The sequence below is a fragment of the Equus caballus genome, chromosome 13 (assembly GCF_041296265.1).
Source record: "Equus caballus isolate H_3958 breed thoroughbred chromosome 13, TB-T2T, whole genome shotgun sequence".
Taxonomy (NCBI): Eukaryota; Metazoa; Chordata; class Mammalia; order Perissodactyla; family Equidae; genus Equus; species Equus caballus.
Window position 1 is genome coordinate 8,218,873 of NC_091696.1, and position 21,302 is coordinate 8,240,174.

A 21,302-nucleotide genomic window follows, 5' to 3' on the forward strand; every position below is an offset into this window, starting at 1 on the left:
TATTTTTTTAATATCAGTAGTAATGTCTTTTTCATTTATGATGTTGGTGAATTGAATCTTCTTTCTTGTTTGCTTGGTCAATCTAGCTAAAGTTCTTTCCAAAGAATCAGCTTTTGGTTTAAGTGATTTTTGCTGCTGTTTTTTATTATCTATTTTATTAGTTTCTGCTCTTATCTTTACTATTTCCTTTCTTCTGCTTGCTTTAGGTTTCACATGCTCTTCTTTTTTCAGTGTGTTAAGGTGGAAAGTTAGCTTATTGATTTGAGACCCTTGTCCTTTTTAAATATAGAAATTTAAGCCATAAATTTCTCTCTGAGCTTTTGTCACATCCCATAAGTTTTGGTAGATGCTGTCTTCATTTTTATTTATCTCAAAGTAATTTCTAATTGCCTTTGGATGTCTTCTTTGAGTCATTGGTTATTTAGGAGTGTATTGTTTAATTTTCACATAGTTGTGAGTTTCCCAGTTAACGTTCTGTTATTGATTTCTAACTTCATTTCATTGTGGTTGGAAGATATCATGTATTATTTCTATCCTGACTTCCATTTCCTGAACTGCACGATTAATTAAAGTAGCAGACTATGGTTTGGTTTATCCAAAGAAATCCTAGTCCAATAGATAAAAGGCTAAGAGGTCAAGAATTGCAATTCTGTTCCTTTGGTCATTCCAAAGATGTGGATGGGGCCCCAGATGTCACTGAAGTAGTGATGATTTCTATGTGTGGAATTACCCTAGCTGAAACATTGGCTTCGAAGTCCAAACAAAGATGATAGAAGGAATGGCCCCTGGTTGAGAACCCTGATTTCTTTTACTGTTCTGATTGGTAGAGAAAATTAAAATTGCTCCATGTAAATTTCACATTTTCATTGTGCTTTCTTTTTTTCCCCTGCAGCACTCTTTCCATTTCTTAAAGCAGTTTTTGAAGTAATACACATATATATGTTTCCAAAACGTGTTACTGATTTTTTCACAAAATCTGTAAAAAGGATGAAAGAAAGTCGCCTCAAAGATAAACAAAAGGTAAAATCTGGTTGTGGTTACATGAAGGTGTTCAATTTTCATAATTTATTGAGGTCTATACATATGATTTGTGCACTTCTGTGTCAATTTTTGAAGCTAACCCAGCTTTGCCTTCATGAGACCTGGAGACCAGCACAAGGATATCTCCAGGTCAGGGAGACAGGGATAAATACCCCAGGGTGTTACTTAAGATTGTTTAGAGTTATGGGTGTGTGGGGCATTTGAAGATGCTCATAGAAAAGCTGCTGCTGAACTCTGCAAAAGTCAGGGAATTAACTTATGTGGCCATTCATTAAATTAAGGCTGGTGAGAAAAATGAAGTGAAGGGACTTCCTCCTGAACAAGCAGACATGACAGGAGAGGGAGCAGGCAACTCTTTGGCCAGGAAGCTGTGTTCAAAAGCCAGAGAAGCTAAAGATCAGAGAGAGTGAAGACCAAAAAGCAGTTGGACAGGATGGCTGAATTTCTCTCAGGGGAACATCCTGCTCTCCAAGATTTGTAGCTGGATGATTTTGTTCACTGATGACTCAGGGAACATTAGTCAGACTTCTGGACTTAAAGGGGTCATATTCTCAGGAAAGAGGCTAAGCACTGCACTCTTGATTTATATCTGATGTCACAAATGACTGTCTGTCATTGAAATTTTTCTTTCTGCTTTCAGCACCGAGTGGATTTTCTTCAGCTGATGATTAACTCTCAGAATTCCAAAGAAATGGACACCCATAAAGGTAACCAAGGAGTTCTTCAGAGGGGCACTGATGGGGAGGCTCAGGAGGAGGTAGGAGTTCTGAAATGTCCAGGAAGTTTTCCAGACAGAAGAGAATTTCTGCAAAATTATAGAAAGACACATGTTCAGATATAAATGGTAGGCAGAGGCACTTTCTAAAAGCGTACAGTCACAACTTTCTTCAAAGCTTGAAGAGCAACCATAAATAAGTTATTTGAGAGTGACTGGAAGTCAGTCAGTGGTCTGTGGATCACCCACATCAGAACCTCTGGGGAGGTTGTTTCCAATGTCAATTCTCAGGCCTCATCCGGATCCACTGAATCAGAACTTCTGGATGGAAATTTGCATCAAGTCTTCATCATAACAGCAGGCACATTGCCCCAGTGGTGTTGACCTCAACTTGAATGCTTGGTAAAGATGTATTCACTAGCTTAATCTACTGCAAAGTTTTATTTTTCCCTGTGTAAATAATAAGTAATGTGTGGGGCAAAGCTTTGAGGCTGTGTAAACATGTTGTACCTCTTCAAAGTTTGCCTGCTTAGTGTATCATCCACAGATAGATTTGACTGAAACCATTATTACTGTGATGGTTGCAAAATGATGACTTTCTAACTCTGTCATTTCTTCTGCATTTATAAGTTGATGTTTCATTGTAAGGGAAAACTTTCCGTTCTCCCCAATTTATTTATTTGCTTATATATTTATATTAATATGGTCTCATACATAACAAATTTACTAGCTTATATCATTCTTTATTTTGATGCTCAAATTCTCTCAGATTTTTCCACTGGAAGCCCTTTCAAGTGGGCTCCTGTGTCCTTTGTTTTTCTTCTTCCTTTTTTTAATTTTACTTTTTTGATAGACTTTGTAAGAGTAGTTTTAGATTCACAGTAATATTGAGTGGAAGGTACAGAAATGTTCCCATATACCCCCTGCCCCGGCTACACACAAACTCTGTCACTCTCAAAATTCCTCATCAGAGTGAAATATATGTCACAATTAATGAGCTTACATTGACACAGTATTATCACCCAAAGTCCGTAGCCCAGATTAAGGTTCATGCTTTGTGTTGTCCTTTCTATGGTATGATGTATATCCACCATTACAGCATACAGAATGTCCTGTATCCTTTTCACCTATCATTTCCTGAACACTTCCTTGCTTTATGATGCAAGACATTCCAGGTTTCCCTTCTTCTCCTGACCAGTCCTGGAATAAACCATTTCTCCAAGGAGCTCTGCTTTCTTTTATTGAGAAATGGTATTCATAAACCCAAATCTGGTGCCTCATTGCTAATCATTAGCAGTAGCTCACTGCTACTAGGATGTCTCTGCTTCTAGTATCTCTCAGTAGACAAAACTAAGAACATCAAATGTATTTGTACAAAACTGATACACATAAATAATTCTATATCTACCCATAACCAGTGATGTAAACATGCTCTGTCTCTCAAAAAATGGCGCTGATTTATAGTTTATTTCCATGACATGAAAACTCCCATATGTTTAATTTCAACCTACCAATGGTTTGACAACCATCTCACAGAGCTCCTGAATATTTAACAATTATTCCTAGACAGTAGGGGTGATCTGAGTCAAACACACCAGTATAGATACATCTATATCTGTGCTTACATCTACTTCTAACTACCTGTCTTACTGTCTGTCTGTCTGTCTATCTATCTATCTATCTATCTATCTACCTAGTCAAACCCAGCTTTATGTGATGAAGGAAATACTCTATATCCTCATTGTTCGATACAGTAACCCTTAGGCACATGTGGCTATTGAACACTTGACATGTGGCCAGTGCCACTGAAGAACGGAACTTAAATTATATTTAAACTTAATTATTAAAATTAGCCACATGTATCTACCATATTGGACAGCACAGCTCTAAACTTTGAGTATCAGGAGGTTCACACTAACCAGGGGAAAGAATTTGATAGCCGAATTTACTGACAACCAGCATCACAGAAATCATCATTGGGAAATCAGAACTCTACAGAACTTTCTTATAATCATTTTTTATTGCTTTTAGTTGTGAATTGCATGGTTAGGTCAGCTATTATGTTTATTTCAGTGCCCTAAGTAAAGGTCCTACTCTAGTCCCAAGCAAGTAGATTTCACCCTGACCATGCTTAGTTTCTTTCAGAAGAAAATCACAAGGGAGGCCAACTTATAATCACAGGGGCAGTTTGCTGAGCATAAATTAGAGTGAAGAAAGACAGCATGTGCTGAGGAAGATGACATTCAGGCCATGATTGAATAAGTGTTGCTGTTACTCTCACTGGACCATGCATATATATTTTTTCAAGCTCTCCAATGCCCTCTATTGACACATTCTGCCGTCTTCTATTTTAATGCCATTAATTAGACTACAGTTAATCACCACTCTTCTAGCATTTTGCGTGTCTCTATATTTTCTGTACATATCTGAGATCTTCCATTTAAAGACTTGTACCACAGGTCTTCCACCATCTGATACTTCTCAAGGTGTCATTCATGCTCCAGCTAGATTGTGCACACAATCCACCACATCTCATGCAAGTTCAGAGTTTGATTCAATAGTTCTGCATTTTCAATAAGCTCCCAGATGCTGCTGGTACATGGACTACACTTTGAGTTGCAAGAGTTCATCTGTAGTGCAATATTATTCTCTTAAGTTCCTCAAACATGTTTAGAGGAAAGATCCTTTAATTTTCTCTACCATTAAGCTTTAGTATTGCAGACTTGCTTTAAAAATTTCAAGCTATATTATAGCTAGAATAACTTAATTTGTTCCTGAGGGAGAATGCTGCCCCATATTACTTGCAGCTAACGTACTTTTAGGACTCTCCAAGGGACATACTGATAACACTGTGTATGTTAGACAGAAATGCTATCTCTTGAAATTACCCAGCTATGTTGGTGGGGATGGTGGCATAACCAGGAGTAGATTTCAAGAATAGTGTAGATCTTAGGGAAAAACTGAATTAAGACAATTTTTGCCTTTTTCTGGCTCTGTCAGATAGAGTGCAAACCACTCCCAGTTTGACTCCAAACTGCTTTTCTCTTTTTTTCCCTAGGGTGTTGAGAGTTTCATTTGGATTTCTAATCATCTAAACTGTAATGTTTTACACTGACCTGCTTTACCTAAAATGTTTCTTCTCCTTTTAGCTCTGTCTGATCTGGAGCTTGTGGCCCAATCTATTATCTTTATTTTTGCTGGGTACGAGACCACTAGCACTTCTCTTTCTTTCCTTATGTATCTTTTGGCCACTCATCCTGATGTCCAGCAGAAGCTTCAGGATGAGATTGATGTGACTTTCCCAAATAAGGTGAGTGGATGATACCTAGAGTGGGAGGGAGAAGGTGAAGACTTAGCAAGAATGTCTCCTCATCACTTCTTAGGAGAATTCGTTCAAAATGCATAAGTATCAATTCTTTTACCTGCACCTTTTATGAAGGATTTAAAGAGATGAAAACAAAGGGAGAAACATAGGTAATGTATGCTGCTCACATAACTATAAGATCTTTGAAAAAACTGTTTGTCCTGGCATATCAGTTATCTGTTCCCGTAATCAGGCCAAGCAAAAATCACAAAACCTCAGTGGCATTTAACAATAAGAATTTATTTCTCAAGTGTCTGGATAGTTACCTCTATTGATATTGGCTGGGCTTTCTTTGGACAAGGTGTTGGCTGGTCTAGGCTGGCCTTGGCTAAGCTGGATGGGCTGACTCAGCTCCACATGTGATCCATTCATCTCTCATGGTCCAAAAAACTAGCTTGGGTGTCCTGTTTGTAGGGTTATTGCAGAGGGCAAGAGCAAGAAGCCCAATCATATGGGCGCTTTTCAAGACTGCACTTGCATCACACTTGGCCAACATTGCATCAGTTCAAAGCAAGCCACATGGGTAACCCTAGAGTCAGAATGGGAGTATACCACAAAGTTATGTGACAGAGGCCATGGACACAGAAAAGGGTGGAGAATTAGGACCACTAGTTCAATCTACTACCCTGGGTAAACTTTGCAGACTAGGAGAAGCCTGGTGTAGAGGACAGAGCATAGGATAAGAAATGAAAGACATGACTTTGAGTCCTGACTGTGATTTTGGACAAGCCTCATGAATTTTGTCAGTCATAGGTATTTCATACATATAAGGTAAGGAGACATTTTAGGGCCTACCTAAATTAAAAATTATCTCTTTTCTCTGGTAAAGCCCATATTGGGATTCTTTTGTTTGAAATATGATGTCACTTAGAGACAGAGATTAGCTAAAGCATTTTGTTCTCCTTTTTTTATAATAATAATTACAAGGAAAATAACAACACAAATAGTTTATATTTGCCTCTTAATATATATGTCTGTCCTAAATGCTTTCTAAGCGAATATAACCTTCGTAAAATTCTGTATTAGTCAGGATAGGCTAGGTTGTGCCTCAGTAACAGATGAGCCCTCAATATCAGTGAATTTACATAACAAAGGTTTATTCTAACTCAGATTTACATTTCCAACTGGATGTTAATAGAAGATGGGAGTAGGAGTCTCTGCTCCACATAGTTACTAGGGTTACAGGCTATGAGGTTTCACTTTCTTGTAGCTGATTAGAACATGAGGCCTTCCTGTGGGATGGGGAGTAAAGAACTAGAGTGTTCTTCAATGGCTTTTCAAATATTTTGTCCCCAAACTGACATACATCACCTCATTTCACAACGGATTGGCAAAGCTTATTTCCCCTAAGTTCAATGGCCTGGGAAATATGGGGGACTACATGGATACTGGAGGAGCAGTGAATGTCTCTGATGTACAACTCTATGAAGTGTCAACTTTAATTATCTGTGGCACATTTTGGAAAATTGAGCTACAGAGAGATGAAATACTTTCATATACTAGTCATGTAACTGGTAGTGAGGAAGACAAGCTATGATCCAGGACGTCTGGCTCCTGAGCCGAACTCTTAACATCTGCAATATTGATTCTTCAATATAACACCAAGAGATAGCCACAAGTTGTCTACACTGTTTTCAGATCTCTGCTAAAACTGGATTTCATTTTTTTTCCCAGGAGGAAAATGTATTTATTTATTTATTTTTCCATGTAGTTAACAATTTACCTAAATTGTTTTTTAACCTTTATTTTTTGTTGCAGTAATGTTGGTATACAACATTATATAAATTTAAGGTGTACATCATTATATTTTGATTTCTTTGTAGATTACATCATGTTCACCACCCAAAGACCAATTACAATCCATCACCATACACATGTGCCTAAACCCCCTTCCCCCCCTCCTTCCTCCTCCCTTCCCCTCTGGTAAGCACCAATCCAATCTCTGTTTCTATGTGTTTGTTTGTTGTTGTTTTTATCTTCTACTTATGAGTAAGATCATTTGGTATTTGAATTTCTCCTTCTGACTTACTTAGCTTGGCAGAATACCCTCAAGGTCCGTCCATGTTGTCATAAATGAACAGATTTCATACTTTTAATGGCTGAATAGTATTCCGTTGTGTATATATACCACATCTTCTTTATCCATTCGTCTTTTGATGGGCATCTAGGTTTCTTACAAGTCTTGGCTGTTGAGAAAAATGCTGCGATGAACATAGGGGTCCATATATCTTTTTGCATTCATTTTTTGTGTGTGTTCTTTGGATAAATACCCAGCAGTGGAATAGCTGGATCATATGGTAGTTCTGTTCTTAATTTTTTGAGGAATCTCCATAGTGTTTTCCATAGAGGTTGCACTCCTACCAGCAGTGTATGAGAGATCCCTATTCTCCACATCCTCTCAAACACTTGATGTTTCCTGTCTTGTTAATTATAGCCATACTCATGGATATGAGGTGATATCTCATTGTGGTTTTGATTTACATTTCCCTGATAATTAGGGATGTTGAACATCTTTTCATGTGCATGTTGGCCATCTGTATATCTTCTTTGGAGAAATGTCTGTTCAGCTCCTTTGCCCGTTTTTAAATTGGCTTGTTAGTTTTTTTTTTGTTGAGATGTATGAGTTCTTTACATCTTTTGAATAATAACCCCTTATGTAATATATGGTTTGCAAATATCTTCTCCAAATTGTAGGGTTGTCTTTTCGTTTTGTTGATGGTTTCCTTCACTGTGAAGAAGCTTTTTAGTTTTATGTAGTCCCATTTGTATATTTTTTCTATTGTTTCCTTTGCCCTGTCAGACGTGGTCCTTGAAAATGTGCTGCTAAGACCGATGTTAAAGAATGTAATGCATATGTTTTCTTCTAGGAATTTTATGGCTTCAGCTCTTACATTCAATTCTTTAATACATTTTGAATTAATTTTTGTGTATGGTGTAAAATAATGGTCTATTTTCATACTTTTGCATGTGGCTGTCCAGTTTTCCAAACACCACTTGTTGAAGAGACTCTCCTTTCTCCATTGTATGCTCTTGGTTTCCTTGTTGAAAATTAGCTGTCTATGGATGTGTAGGCTTATTTCTGGGCTCTCATTTCTGTTCCATTGATTTGTGTGTCTGTTTTTGTGCCACTACCATACTGTTTTTTTACTATAGGTTTGTACTATATTTTGAAATCAGGGAGTGTGATACCTCCAGCTTTGTTCTTTTTTCTCAGGATTGGTTTGGTTATTTGGGGTCTTTTGTAGTCCCATAAAATTTTAGGATTCTTTGTTCTCTTTCTGTGAAAAATGTCATTGGAACTTTGAAATGGATTGCATTGAATCTGTAGACTGCGCTGGGAAGTATGGACATTTTAAATGTCTAATTCTTCCAATCCAAGAGCATGGAATATCTTTCTATTTCTTTGTGTCTTCTTCAATTTCTTTCAACAATGTTTTATAGTATTCCATGTACAGATCTTTAACCTGTTAAGTCCATTCCTAGGTATTTTATTCTTTTTGTTTCAATTGTAAATAGGATTGTATTCTTAATTTCTCTTTCTGCTACTTCGATGTGAGTGTAGAAACACAACAGATTTTTGTATGTTGATTTTCGTACCCCACAACTTGACTGTATTCACTCATTATTTCTAAAAGTTTTTGGTGGATTCTTTAGGGTTTTCTATATATAAAATAATGTCACCTGCAAATAGTGATGGTTTTACTTCTTCCTTTCTAATTTGGATCCTGTTTATTTCTTTTTCTTGCCTGATTGCTCTGGCTAGGACTTCCAATACTATGTTAAATAAGAGTGGTGAAAATGGACACCCTAGTCTATTTCTGTTCTTAGAGAGATAGCTTTCAGTTTTTCTCTATTGAGAAAGATATTAACTGTGGGTTTGTCCTATATGGCCTTTATTATGTTGAGGTATTTTCCTTCTATACCCATTTTATTCAGTTTTTAAAATCATAAATGGATGCTGTGTCTTGTCAAATGCTTTCTCTGCATCTATTGAGATGATCCTATGATTTTTATTCTCCATTTTGTTAAAGTAATAAATCACTTTGGTTGATTTGTGGATATTGAACCATCTCTTCATCCCTGGAATAAACCCCATTTAATCATGTTGTACGATCTTTTTAATGTTTTGTTGTATTTGATTTGCTAGTGTTTTGTTGAGAATGTTTGCATCAATGTTCATCAGTCATATTGGCCTGTAATTTTCTTTTTTTGTGTTGTCCTTCTTTGGTTTGGTATCAGGGTTATGTTGGCTTTGTAGAATGAGTTAGCAAGCTTCCCTTCCTCTTCAATTTTTTGGAAGAGTTTGAGTAGGATAGGTATTAAGTGTTCTTTGACTGTTTAGTAGAATTCACCAGGCAAGTCATCTAGTCCTGGGTCTTTATTTTTTGATTACTGTTTTGATTTACTTACTGGTAATTAGTATATTCAAATTCTCTATTTCTTCTTGATTCACCTTTGGAAGGTTGTATGATTCTAGAATTTATCCATTTCTTCTATATTATCCAATCTGTTGGCATGTAGCTTTTTGTAGCATTCTCTTATAACTTTTTGCATTTCTGAGGTGGACGTGTTAATTTCCCCTCTTTCTGATTTTATTTATTTGAGCCCTCTCTTTTTTTCTTGGTGAGTTCTTTTCAAAGAACCAGCTCTTAGTTTCATTGATTGTTTTTCTATTGTTTTTTAAGTCTCTTTTTCATTAATTTCTACTCTGATTTTTATTATTTACTTCCTTCTACTGATTTTGGATTTTCTTTGTTATACTTTTTCCAGTTACTTTAGGTATACTGTTAGATTGTTTATTTGAGACTTTTCTTGTTTGTTGTGGTAGGCTTGTATTGCTCTAAACTTCCCTCTTAGAACCACTTTTGCTGTATCCCATAAATTTTGACATATCATATTTTCATTTTCATTTGTTTCCAGATATCTTTTGATTTCTGCTTTGATTTCTTCATTGACCAAATCGTTGTTCAGTACCATTTTGTTTAATGTCCACACGTTTGTGGGTTTTCTAATTTTCTTCCTGTAGTTGATTTCTAGTTTCATACACTTGTGGTCAGAAAAGACGTTTAGTATTATTTCAATCTTCTTAAATTTATTGAAACTTGTTTTTTTGCCTAATATGTGATCTATCTTGGAGAATGTGCCATGCGCATTTGAAAAGAATATGTATTTTGCAGTTTTTGCATGGACTGTTCTATATATATCTACTAAATCATTCTGGCCTAATGTGTCATTTAAGGCCAATGTTTCTTTGTTGATCTTCTGTTTGGATGATCTATCTATTGGTGTAAGTGGAGTGTTAAAGTCTCCTACTATTATTGTGTTGCTGTCTATTTCTCCTTTTATGTCTGTTAATAATTGCTTTATATATTTAGGTGCTCCTATGTTGGGTGCATAGATATTTACAAGTGTTACATCCTATTGTTAGATTGTTCCCTTTATCATTATGTAGTGCCCTCTTTATCTCTTGTTAACAGTTTTTGTTTTAAAGTCTATTTTGTTTGATGTAAGTATTGCGTCTCCAGCTTTCTTTTCATTGTCATTTGCGTGGAGTATCTTTTTCCATCCCTTCACTTTCAGTTTGTGAGTATCTTAGAAGTGTGTCTCTTGAATGCAGCATATGTATGGGTCTTTTTTTTTTTAATCCAATCACCCACCGTATGCCTTTAGATTGGAACATTTAGTCCATTGACATTTAAAGTAGCTATCGATGAGAATGTACTTATTGCCATTTTGGTACCTTTTTTCTAGGTATTTTAGTAGTTCTTCTCAGTTCCTTTCTTCTTCTCTTGCTGTCTTCCCTTGTGGTTTGATGGCTTTCTTTAGTATTATGTTTGGGTTCCTTTCTCTATATTTTTTGTGTATTTATTATAGGTTTCTGGTTTGTGATTACCATGAGGTTCATATATAATAGCTTATACATATAGCAATATTTATTAAGTTGATGGTCTCTTTAGTTTGATCTCTTGCCAAAAGCTCTACTCTTTTGCTCCCCTCCTCCCACATTTTATGTTTTTGATATCATATCTTGCCTCTTACTTTGTGTGTGTTTGTATCCATTACCCTTTCATCATGGAAAAAGATAATTTTAGTACTTTTCCATTTGAACTTCATATTATCTTAATAAATGGTTTATCTGCTACTTTTACTCTATATTTGTGTTTACTAGTGATTTTCTAATTTATTTTTTTATTTCAGTGACATTGGTTTATAACATGATATAAATTTCCTGTGTATATCATTATATTTGATTTCTGTGTTGAATATGTTATGTTCATCACCCAAAGACTAATTACAATCAATCACCACACAAATGTGTCTAATCACCACTTGTGCACTCCCCCTACCCACTTCCCCTGTTTTACCAGTTATTTTATTTTTTTGATAATTTTATGTTCCTATTTGTGGTCTTCTCTTTTCTCCTTACATAATAAGTCCCTTTAGCATTTCTTGAAGGGTAGTTTCTTGGTGATAAACTCTCTTAGTTCTTGCTTCTCTGGGAAACTCTTTATCTCTCCTTCCATTCTGCATGATAACCTTACATGGGCAGAGTATTCTTCGCTGTAAGGTTTTCCTTTCAGCACCTTAAATATATTGTGCCACACCTGTCTAGTCTGTAATGTTTCTGCTGAGAAGTCAGCTGATAGCCTTATGGGATTTCCTTTGTATGTTACCTGTTGCCTTCCTCTTGTAGCTTTTAGGATTCTCCCTTTATCTCTAATTCTTGACATTTTAATTATAATATGTCTTGGTGTGAGCCTCTTTGGGTTTCTGTTATTGGGTGCTCTCTGTTCTTCTTGTACCTCGAGGTCTGTTTCCTTCCTTAGGTTCGGAAAGTTTTCAGCTATTATTTCTTCAAATAGATTCTCTGCCCCTTTGTCTCTCTCTTGTCCTTCTGGGACACCTATAATATGGATGTTACTGTGCTTGATGTTGTCCCAGAGGTCTCTTAGACTGTCTTCATTCTTTTTAATTCTTTTTTCTTTTATTGGTTCCACTTGGGTGATTTCCTCTAGTCTGTCATCCAGCTCACTGATCCATTCTTCTGTATCATCTGCTCTGCTATTGTGTCTCTCTGGTGAAGTTTTCATCTCCAGTGTTGTATTTTTCATTTCGAATGGGTTCTTTTTCGTATTTTCCAATTATTTGTTGAAATTCCCACTGAGTTCACCCATTCTTCTCCCAAAATCAGTGAACATCTTTATGGCTATTAGGTATTACTCTTTGTCAGGTAGATTGTATATCTCTGTTTTGTTTTGTACTTTTTTCTGGGGTTTGTCCTCTTCTCTTACTTGGAATACATTCCTTGGCCTCCTCATTTTGGCTCTTTCTCTGTGCTTATATATATATTAGGTAGGTAAGCTACTTCTCCTGATCTTGGAGAGGTGGCCTTATGTAAGAGGTGCCTTATGAGGTCCAGCAGTGTACTTTGCTCTTTTCACCAGTTCTTAATGTTCCAGGAGTGTCCCTGGTGTGGGCTACATAGGCCCTTCTGTTGTGACTGGGTTCCCCTTGCTGTAGGTGCCTGAGGAGTCTAGGCTATACCCCTGGCTGGCTGGTTGTAATGCTCAGCTGCCTGTGGCTGCTATGGATCCTTCAGTCACTTTATTGATTGTGGGGAGCCACAGCACAGTTGGCTTCAAGGTCTAATAGCACATTCCTGTTGCACTTTTCCTGTTAAGTGAGTAGGCCCCACTGTGTCTTGTTGATAGGCTCAGGGGATTGCAATTGTTGTAGGCCTCTGTGCTGCAAGGCTGTGGTCAGCTCTCTCAGGATTGCAGCTGAGTGGGGCCAACACCAGGCATGGGAGCGCCCAGTTGTTTCAGGCTTTGGAAGGTGTGGCCAATCCTCTATGTGGCTGTTTGAGAATCACAGGTCTACTGCAGCTGACAAGCCCAGCAGTCTGCAGGACCACAAACCCTGTTAACACAGTCCTGTCCCATGCATGCATCCTGCCCCATGGAAGTGGACCCATTCACCCCACTTCTGACACCCCACACACTGCACAAAAGCAGGCCCACCCCTCACAAACTCCCTGCCTTACAGAGGTGGGCTCACTCACCTGGCTGCAGAAGCTCCTGGCATCCCACTGCTGCAGGCCTACAAGTTGCCTGAGGGCTTGCTGTTGGTTGTAGCCAGTCCCTAGGCCAGTCCCCACTGTGCCTGCCCTAGCTGAGCTGGATTAAATTGGTGCTGTAGTGGATGGGATAGACCCTGGGCTAACAGGCTGGGGAAGAACTCCAGTGGTGCTGGCCAGTGTCTGTGTCAGCACACCTGTCACAATAATGGCTGCTGCCAATGTCTCAGTCCCTGGGGAGGTCTCACCTCTCACTGAGATGCACCCAGAGCCTACCAAGTGAGTCTCTTTTCAACGAAGGACCATGTATCTTTCTTTCTGGTGATTTTAGGTTGCTGTCCAAAATGGGTGAATTCATGTGTGGGCCCTTTAAGGGCAGGGTTTTTTCCCCTTGTGTCTGATAGCTTTTCTGGGGGTATTCTTTGTAGCTTTTAATAGCCCAGAAAAGCCAGATATTATAACACTTGTCTCAGTAGTGCTGAGTCCAAAAGCTGCTTTTTGTGGTAGTGCTCCCCTGCTCTGATCCCCGACTCCTACAGAGAAGGCTTCATACCTTAAGATTGTTCCCAGCCAGCCGTGAAGCACCATGGCTTGAAAGTGGCTTTTTTTCTCTCTAGAAAGGAAATTCTGACTCTTCCACTTCAGTCATCAGTGTCCCTTTCTGTGGGAGTTCTTTTTATCCAATTTTCAGTTCCCTCAGGGATATTTCTCCCAAGCATAGTTGTAAATTTGTTCTGTCCATGGAAGAAGGTGAGTTCAGAGTCCACCTACACTGCCATCTTGACACCAGCATGGAATTCTTTGTAATGAGAAGAGATCTGACCTCTCTGGCTGGAGGGGTTTGTTTAAGTCTTCAGAGCTTACAGTCAAATCCTGAAGCAGCAACTAGGAGACCATTCCAGCAACAGAGGATGGGGCTGGGAGTAGTGTTCTGATCCTTTCCATAACCTTCCCTAGAACCAACATTGTGTGGTTTGGCACCATCGAGTCTTGCTTTTCTCTTGTCATATTTGGTTTAGAAAGGAGCTAGTTTTCCCCCAAATTATTTATAGAGATTTTATATAATACAGTGTTTCTGTCCAAATTTTATATGGATAATCTTAAGTGCTAGCAAGCAGGATTTTTCAGCTAAAAGACTTTATGTCAAATAGGGGATTTTCTCTTTTACACACTCACTTTCCTTGGTATAGATATGTGGCCTCTTTTTGGAAAGGAAACAATGACTTTGGCATATGTCACTTAAGAGTAAGGTCACAGTCTATTAATCACATTTGATCACATGAGAAAGAAAAACCTCTACATCGTAATTTGAGGGATTTCAGGCCCTGTTTAGGGTATTGTCCCAGTGAACTCCCATAGTCATAGCTACTCCGCATATCTCAATGAATGACTGAACAGGTCAGAGGACATGATATGTATTAAAATCTCTATAAATTCTAAGGTCCTTTATCAATATGAATTTTTATTTTGTGCTTCTAACATTTCATTAGTACTACAGAGACTGTGCGGAAATTTTACCCCAAATCTCAATTTATCAAAATCTGCTTCTTTCTTCCCAGGCCCTTCCCACCTATGATACCCTGTTACAGATGGAGTATCTTGACATGGTGCTGAATGAATCTCTCAGATTGTTCCCAATTGCTGGTAGACTTGAGAGGGTCTGTAAGAAAGATGTGGAAATCAATGGAGTGCTAATTCCCAAAGGGACAGTGGTGATGGTGCCAACCTTTATTCTTCATCGAGCCTCAGAGTTCTGGCCTGAGCCTGAGGAGTTCTGTCCTGAAAGGTACAGTGCCCCTGGGAAAGGGAATACACTCTGATCCTGGCAGGTTTGGGCATATTCTGGCATCTTTTAGTATAGATGACAAATGTGTTATGTGCAATCATTTGTACATAATTTTATTTTTAAAAGTTTGTTTTTCTTATTACAAGAGTGATCACTGTTGTCAAAGTTTCACTAACTGCACACTAGGAAAAAGAAAATTATAGCTGCTCACATTGCCAATACCTTAAGATACGCCTCATTAATAATATGATGTATGTCCTTATGGACATTGTTCTATGCATATATAGACTTTAAAAAATTATAATGGCATTATATTTTATTTGGTTGTGAACTAGTTACTTTAACAGGAAAATATAAGTAATATCTTATGCTACTACATATGTGTGTGTGTGTATATATATATGTGCGTAAATTTTGAGTGTGTTCATATTTTGCCATACATTTACTAAACCACTGTTTTATTTTAGGAATATAGGCTTATACTTTCCTTTCTGTTTTTCTATACGGTTCTCTTCAGATCTTTAAATTACCACCAAATTTCCCACATTCCATTTTTTCCAACATTGGTGCTGTTTCCTTTAGCATTATTATGAGAGTACAGGTGATGACCTGAGTGGTCCTCTTCCCTGGTGTTTAAGCAGACTTATTGAGGATGAAGGTGAGCACAGGACCTCTGGTGCTGTCCATGACAACCAATCCTGTGCCAGCTCCCGTCTACTCTTAGCATTGGGTGACCCTTCCAAAGCAAAGTCATCTGCTCTCTAAACATCTGAGACATCCTCCTTGGTGGGGTCTTGAACGTGCTCTTCTGGGAATTCAGAGCCAAGGTCTGACTTTGGGCACAACTTGAACTCTGGAAAGAGTTGATAATTTCCCATTTACTGTATTGGTGAGCACAACTTGGAATGAACTTTTTAGGGCACTAGCTAAGATCTAGACTTTTATTAGCCCCTGAGTATAAGCTCCCTCATTCCAGGGACTTTGTCATATTGGCCCTGGTGTCCCTAGTGCTGGCATAGCAACTACACATAGTACTTGTTGAAAGAAGAAGTCAGAGTTGACCAACTCCTATTTTTCCTGGACCAGGGGGCCTCTGTGGTTCCTCCCAGCTCAGCAGTTTCCCTTTATGTAACTTCGTAAACATAAAATCAGAGACCAGTCACTGTATTTCTTTTTTTTTTGATTCATTCAGTCATCAAACAAAAAGTAAGTGCTTAGTTTGTGTCATGAACTGGGCCATGCAGTGAGAAATCCAAATGTTAAAAAATATTCCTATTAAGGGCTGCCCCATGGCTGAGTGGTTAAGTTCATGTGCTCCATTCCAGCGGCCCAGGGTTTCACTGCTTCAGATCCTGGGAGAGGACTCAGCACAGATCATCAAGAAATGCTGAGGCAGTGTCCCACGTAGCAGAGCCAGAAGAACCTACAACTAGAATATACAACTATGTACTGGGAGGCTTTGGGGAAAAGAAGAAGAAGAAAAAAGATTGGGAACAGATGTTAGCTCAGGTGCCAGTCTTTAAAAAGAAATTCCTATTAAGGAGGATTTTTGATATGTCCACAAGTATATGTGTATTTAACATGTACCCAAGCATATGAGTTTTCACGCCTCTATATGTCTCCATCACTTGCCCAACAACCATCAGCTCATGTTAGCTGCCCCATTCGCACATCATTGCTACTCTTCTCCTGAATTCCCTATTATTATGTCACATTATCTATAACTATTCCAGAATGTTCTCTAAAATATAAGGACTCTTTAAAAAGTACATACTACAATGCCATTATCACTTTCCTGAAATCCACAATTATTCTTAATGTAATTACGTGTTGAGGAATCAAATTGGATAAAATATAGGTCTAGCCTTCAAGGAATTTATAGCTTAGTGTAACAGAGAGAGAAGGAAATCAGTGATTATACTGTAGTAGAGTAGCGTTGTATGCCCATGTAAATCATCTGACAGGCTTTTCTACAGGAGGGGGGGGGGGAGAGAGAGAGAGGGAGAGGGAGAAGTGGAGGGGGGAGAGGAAGAGAAGAGAAGGGAAAATAGCAATTTAAATAATGGGGGACATTTCTCCTGCTTCCTTTCTTCACGAGCACATGACCAACATAAATGAGTGGAGGCAGGAATCTACTTTTCCTTCATCACTTTCATTTCCTTTTGTGAACACCTCATCACCCTGAGTGTAGTTTTCATGTTTAAAGATAAATTTTAATTTAAACAGCATTAATCTCATCTCTTCAACAAGATTGAAAGCTCCAAGAGGGTCATGGGAATGAAAAGGATCTGTAGCTTACACTTCTCACAGCAAAATACCCATAGCAGCATGTCAATGACTAGCCCACAAAAGTGTCCTGTGTACTACTGGTTGAGGAGTCTAAGTGAGAACTCCAAACCTGTAGCTCTTGTGGATTTTATATTTGATTAACTTCTTGTCATCTACTATTGTGGAACCAGGTTCAGTAAGAATAACAAGGACAACATAAATCCTTATATATACCTGCCCTTTGGAACTGGACCTCGAAACTGCATTGGCATGAGATTTGCTATCATGAACATGAAACTTGCTATCGTCAGAGTGCTGCAGAACTTCTCCTTCAAACCTTGTAAAGAAACACAGGTCAGACAGTTAACTTTCTGCATGAATAATGATTTCTTGGAGGTTTTCTTTTAAAACCGAGGATTATATACATATATATATATAATATATATGAATATAAAGAATAAATTATCCTTTGAAGAGCATACATATATATAAAAGAATATGTGCTATTCAAATAATAATTTATTCTATTGGCCAGAGTATATCTGAAGTCATGTGCAACCTGTAGAGCCATTCAGCTCTGGTCTGCTAAGTCTGTGGCTTAATAAAGATTCAACTATAAAGGTCATATAGAATCAATTCAGCTTCTCTGACATGATTGTGTTCAGTCCTTTGAACTTGAGCAAAGTTTAAAATTCTATTTGAAGTCCACTGGAAGGAAGGGGAAGTGTTGTAAATAGCCATGAAATTCAGTGATTACCACATCATGCCTTTTGAAGGATGCTCTTATCCACCAGAACTTACTGAAGCTTTATGACAATGGTTCACATCTACTGTCTGTATAATGAAATCAATAGAGTACTTTAAAATTTTTTCAAGCCTAGGTGCTCTCAGAAATTCTAAAATAATTCACCCATGTGTGGCTTTCAAAGCACCCCCGTTGATTCTCATGTGCAGCCAAGGTTGAGAATCATGAACTGAAAGCATTTCTACCAGATGTGAAGGACTCCCACAGTCTGGGGCCATCCTGATTATTTGACCTCACCTTCCAGAATCCCAACTCCAGTCAAGCTGGGCTCTTTTTACATCCTCATAATAACTCTATGAATGTTTTTCTCACTCTCCTTTCCTCCATGTTCTGTTCTCATCTTTCAAGTTGTCATTCAATCCCCAAGCCCCTCCTTGGGGCCTTCCCCATCAAGTCCAGAGCCTATTCTCTCCTTTGCTCTGTTGTCAATTACTGCAGGCTGGTATCATTGGCCAGAGCACTTAATTTAATACTTTGTCATTAAAACATCCAGTTTTGTTCTCTGTGTTTTCTTTGTACCTAAGAATGTCTCTAACACTAGCACCTCATTTATTCCTTTCATAAACTCCCAGTTATGCCTTGCTGTCATTCAGTGAATGCTTAAGGAGTGATTTGCAGTTGATTTAGAGCTGCTGGATACAAATTTCGAACAATTTTAACTATAAAAATTTAACAAATTGGATTTGTGTATGTGTGTGTTGTGTGTGTGTCTGACTGCCTGCAGGTGATATATATGCACATCATTTCAAATTAGAAAATAACAAGGTTTTACATTTATAGAAGGATCAGGAATCTCTCCTTGATTACATAAAGAGCAGTAGCCATTGATTCATATCAAGCAAGTTCCTATAATAAGACTTATTTCTGGAATTTTTGCATTTAATATGCAACTCCTCTCCTTAAGTATGCTTTCTGCAGGAGAGAGGAGAATGGAGATGATTTCCATCTTATTTGTAGCATAACGCATCTGTGTGGCAATCCTGTAAGAGTGGACAAACAGAGGACTCAGCCCTGAGAGAAAGTGGGCCTCTGGCACACCTGGGATAGACAGACACTTTCTGCAAACTCTCAGTCTTCCACAAGCTGGTGCCTCTCACTCTCCACGACTATTTTCTTGCCCTTCAGTCCAGTGACTTCACAAGATTGCTCTGCCACTGGCTCCCGCAACACTGAGGAGTGACTATAAAAGAACTGAGCTAATAGTATTGGTTAAAAAACTGTAGGTCTTCAGAAGTGCACTATTTGCATTACACGTGGGAGCCAGGAGATGTTAAAAAATAGGCATAGTGCTTCACAAAGACCTCTCCCCGTCATGAAACTGGATGAGTTCCACTGGAAGAAGTGACTGGACTCTTTAGAACTTGAAGATGTCCCACACAGTTAAAATGCGTAATACACACTCCAAGTTACCTTGTAAGTTTCAAAATACACAAAATTAACTCTATATGGCTTGTCAAAATAGTTTGCCATAAACCCTAAGGATTTGGTTTAAATTTTAAAGGTTCATTTTTACTTAAATTTTAACTCAAAAAGGAATACAAGCCAACATCATTTTGTGTCTGGCCTTGTCCAGAATATGTGCTCCATAGATATTTTGTTGAATGAATAGATGGATGAAAGCTTTCACTATCCAGTCTGACATAGTTTACAGATGAAGTATAAAGAATCAAATTTACATGATGCTAAAAGTAGTTTATATGTTTGTAAACCATTATTGTCCTTAATGTATCTTATCTACTTTGCTTCTGTTATCGACAGGGTGTCATTAAGCAGTTCTCATATGCTTGTTTAACTGTTGCAGATCCCCCTGAAAATAGGCAATCAAGGACTTATTCAACCACAGAAACCCATTGTTCTAAAGGTTGAGTCCAGAGATGGTACCTGGAATGGAGCCTGATTTTCCCTAAGGACTTCTGCTTTGTCCTTCAAGGAATCTGTATCCGAGAACACCAGAGACCTTAATTTACTTTGTGAATAAAATCCAGAATGAAGATGAACTTAACCTACTGAACTTGATGGATGCCTATTGATTCTTACATTCCTGAGCTTTCTCAGTGTCTACACAGAGTATTATATGTTGTGTGATATAAAGGAGGGGCTAAATAAGTGCCAGATATTGGGACTCAGTATATCTGGTTTTCACAGGACGATCTCCATCCACCCCCAGTTAATACCATATACTCTTCCTGAGCACTGACTGAGAATAAAACTTTCTCAACAATTTTATCAACAAACTTTAATGAGAACAAGAATTATTCTGCTGACTGTAGTAGAGGCATTTATATCACATGTTCATTTAGAATATTCCATAAAGTATTATATTTCACAAGTCAATGAACATCTCTTTACAAAAGTATTATCTGATGCCTTTGTGCACATTAGGGGGAATCTGGAATGGAATCAGTGAGAGCCAGTGATTAAAAGTTTTTGAGCCTCAGAATCACTGATTGGGTGGGGTCTTTTTCAGAATTCCCATTAGGTATAATAAGGTAGATGAGAGTTAATCTACTGTGATTTTGCCTGTTGCTTAGAAAGTATATCCACAGCTTAATTCTCTCTTTTTTGGAGCACATATTTCTTGTAACACTCAGCTGAGGCACTTATCATTAGAATATTAACTTTGCTTTAGGGTTTTTATCTTATCTCCCCTACTTGCCTGAAGGCAGGAAACATGTTGTCTTATATCTCTTTGTGTTCCATCCTCAACTCCAACTGTCTTAACACAATGGAGATCAAATAAGAAATGGTTGATAGATCAACTGATTGGGCAGAAAGGCTACAAGTTTTCATCAGTTTAAGTTGACATCAGAAGCGGCATACGTTCTTCCTTTTCTTTTTCTGATGCTTCCCTCCCTTTCCCTCTCCTCCCCATCTTCCCTTCCTGGATAACTTTCTCCTAAAGTCAGTAGGTGGGGCAGAGCAATGTGGGAAGCCACGTGTTGGAGGGGAAGGGTGGAGAAGGGAGTCACAGCGGGTCCAAGTCAGGTACAGAGCAGGGTGGGGAGAGTGTGCACATGGAGGGACAGCCTGACATACGTGTGGGAGTGCAAGGAAGGTGAGAAAGGGGTCCACCTGAGGGGTGGTCTGGTGAGAGCAGCCAGAACCCAAATAGGGTGTGGAGAATCCAGGTAGGGTAACAAGAGCATCCGTGTGTCGAAAGGGATGGAGTGTGGATTGGCTACATAAAGGGGGATTCATCAAATAAGTAAATATGTTAACGATCCTGGGAGCCAGGTTTCTGCGTTT

The 21,302-nt window shown here is 38.3% G+C and overlaps 1 protein-coding gene across 3 annotated transcripts in view; it reads left to right on the top strand.

Moving 5' to 3' along the window:
- CYP3A94 (cytochrome P450 family 3 subfamily A member 94) overlaps positions 1 to 20,058 on the top strand; it is a 36,577-nt gene extending 16,519 nt beyond the window's left edge. The window contains exons 8-13 of one of the 3 annotated variants that reach the window (XM_070230608.1): positions 893 to 1,170; positions 1,682 to 1,748; positions 4,906 to 5,066; positions 14,757 to 14,983; positions 17,443 to 17,605; positions 19,858 to 20,058. In XM_070230608.1, coding sequence (XP_070086709.1) covers positions 893 to 1,170; positions 1,682 to 1,748; positions 4,906 to 5,066; positions 14,757 to 14,983; positions 17,443 to 17,605; positions 19,858 to 19,953 — 992 coding nt within the window. In that variant the 3' untranslated portion in view covers positions 19,954 to 20,058. 3 annotated transcript variants of the gene reach the window in all.
- Positions 20,059 to 21,302: the final 1,244 nt, after the last annotated feature.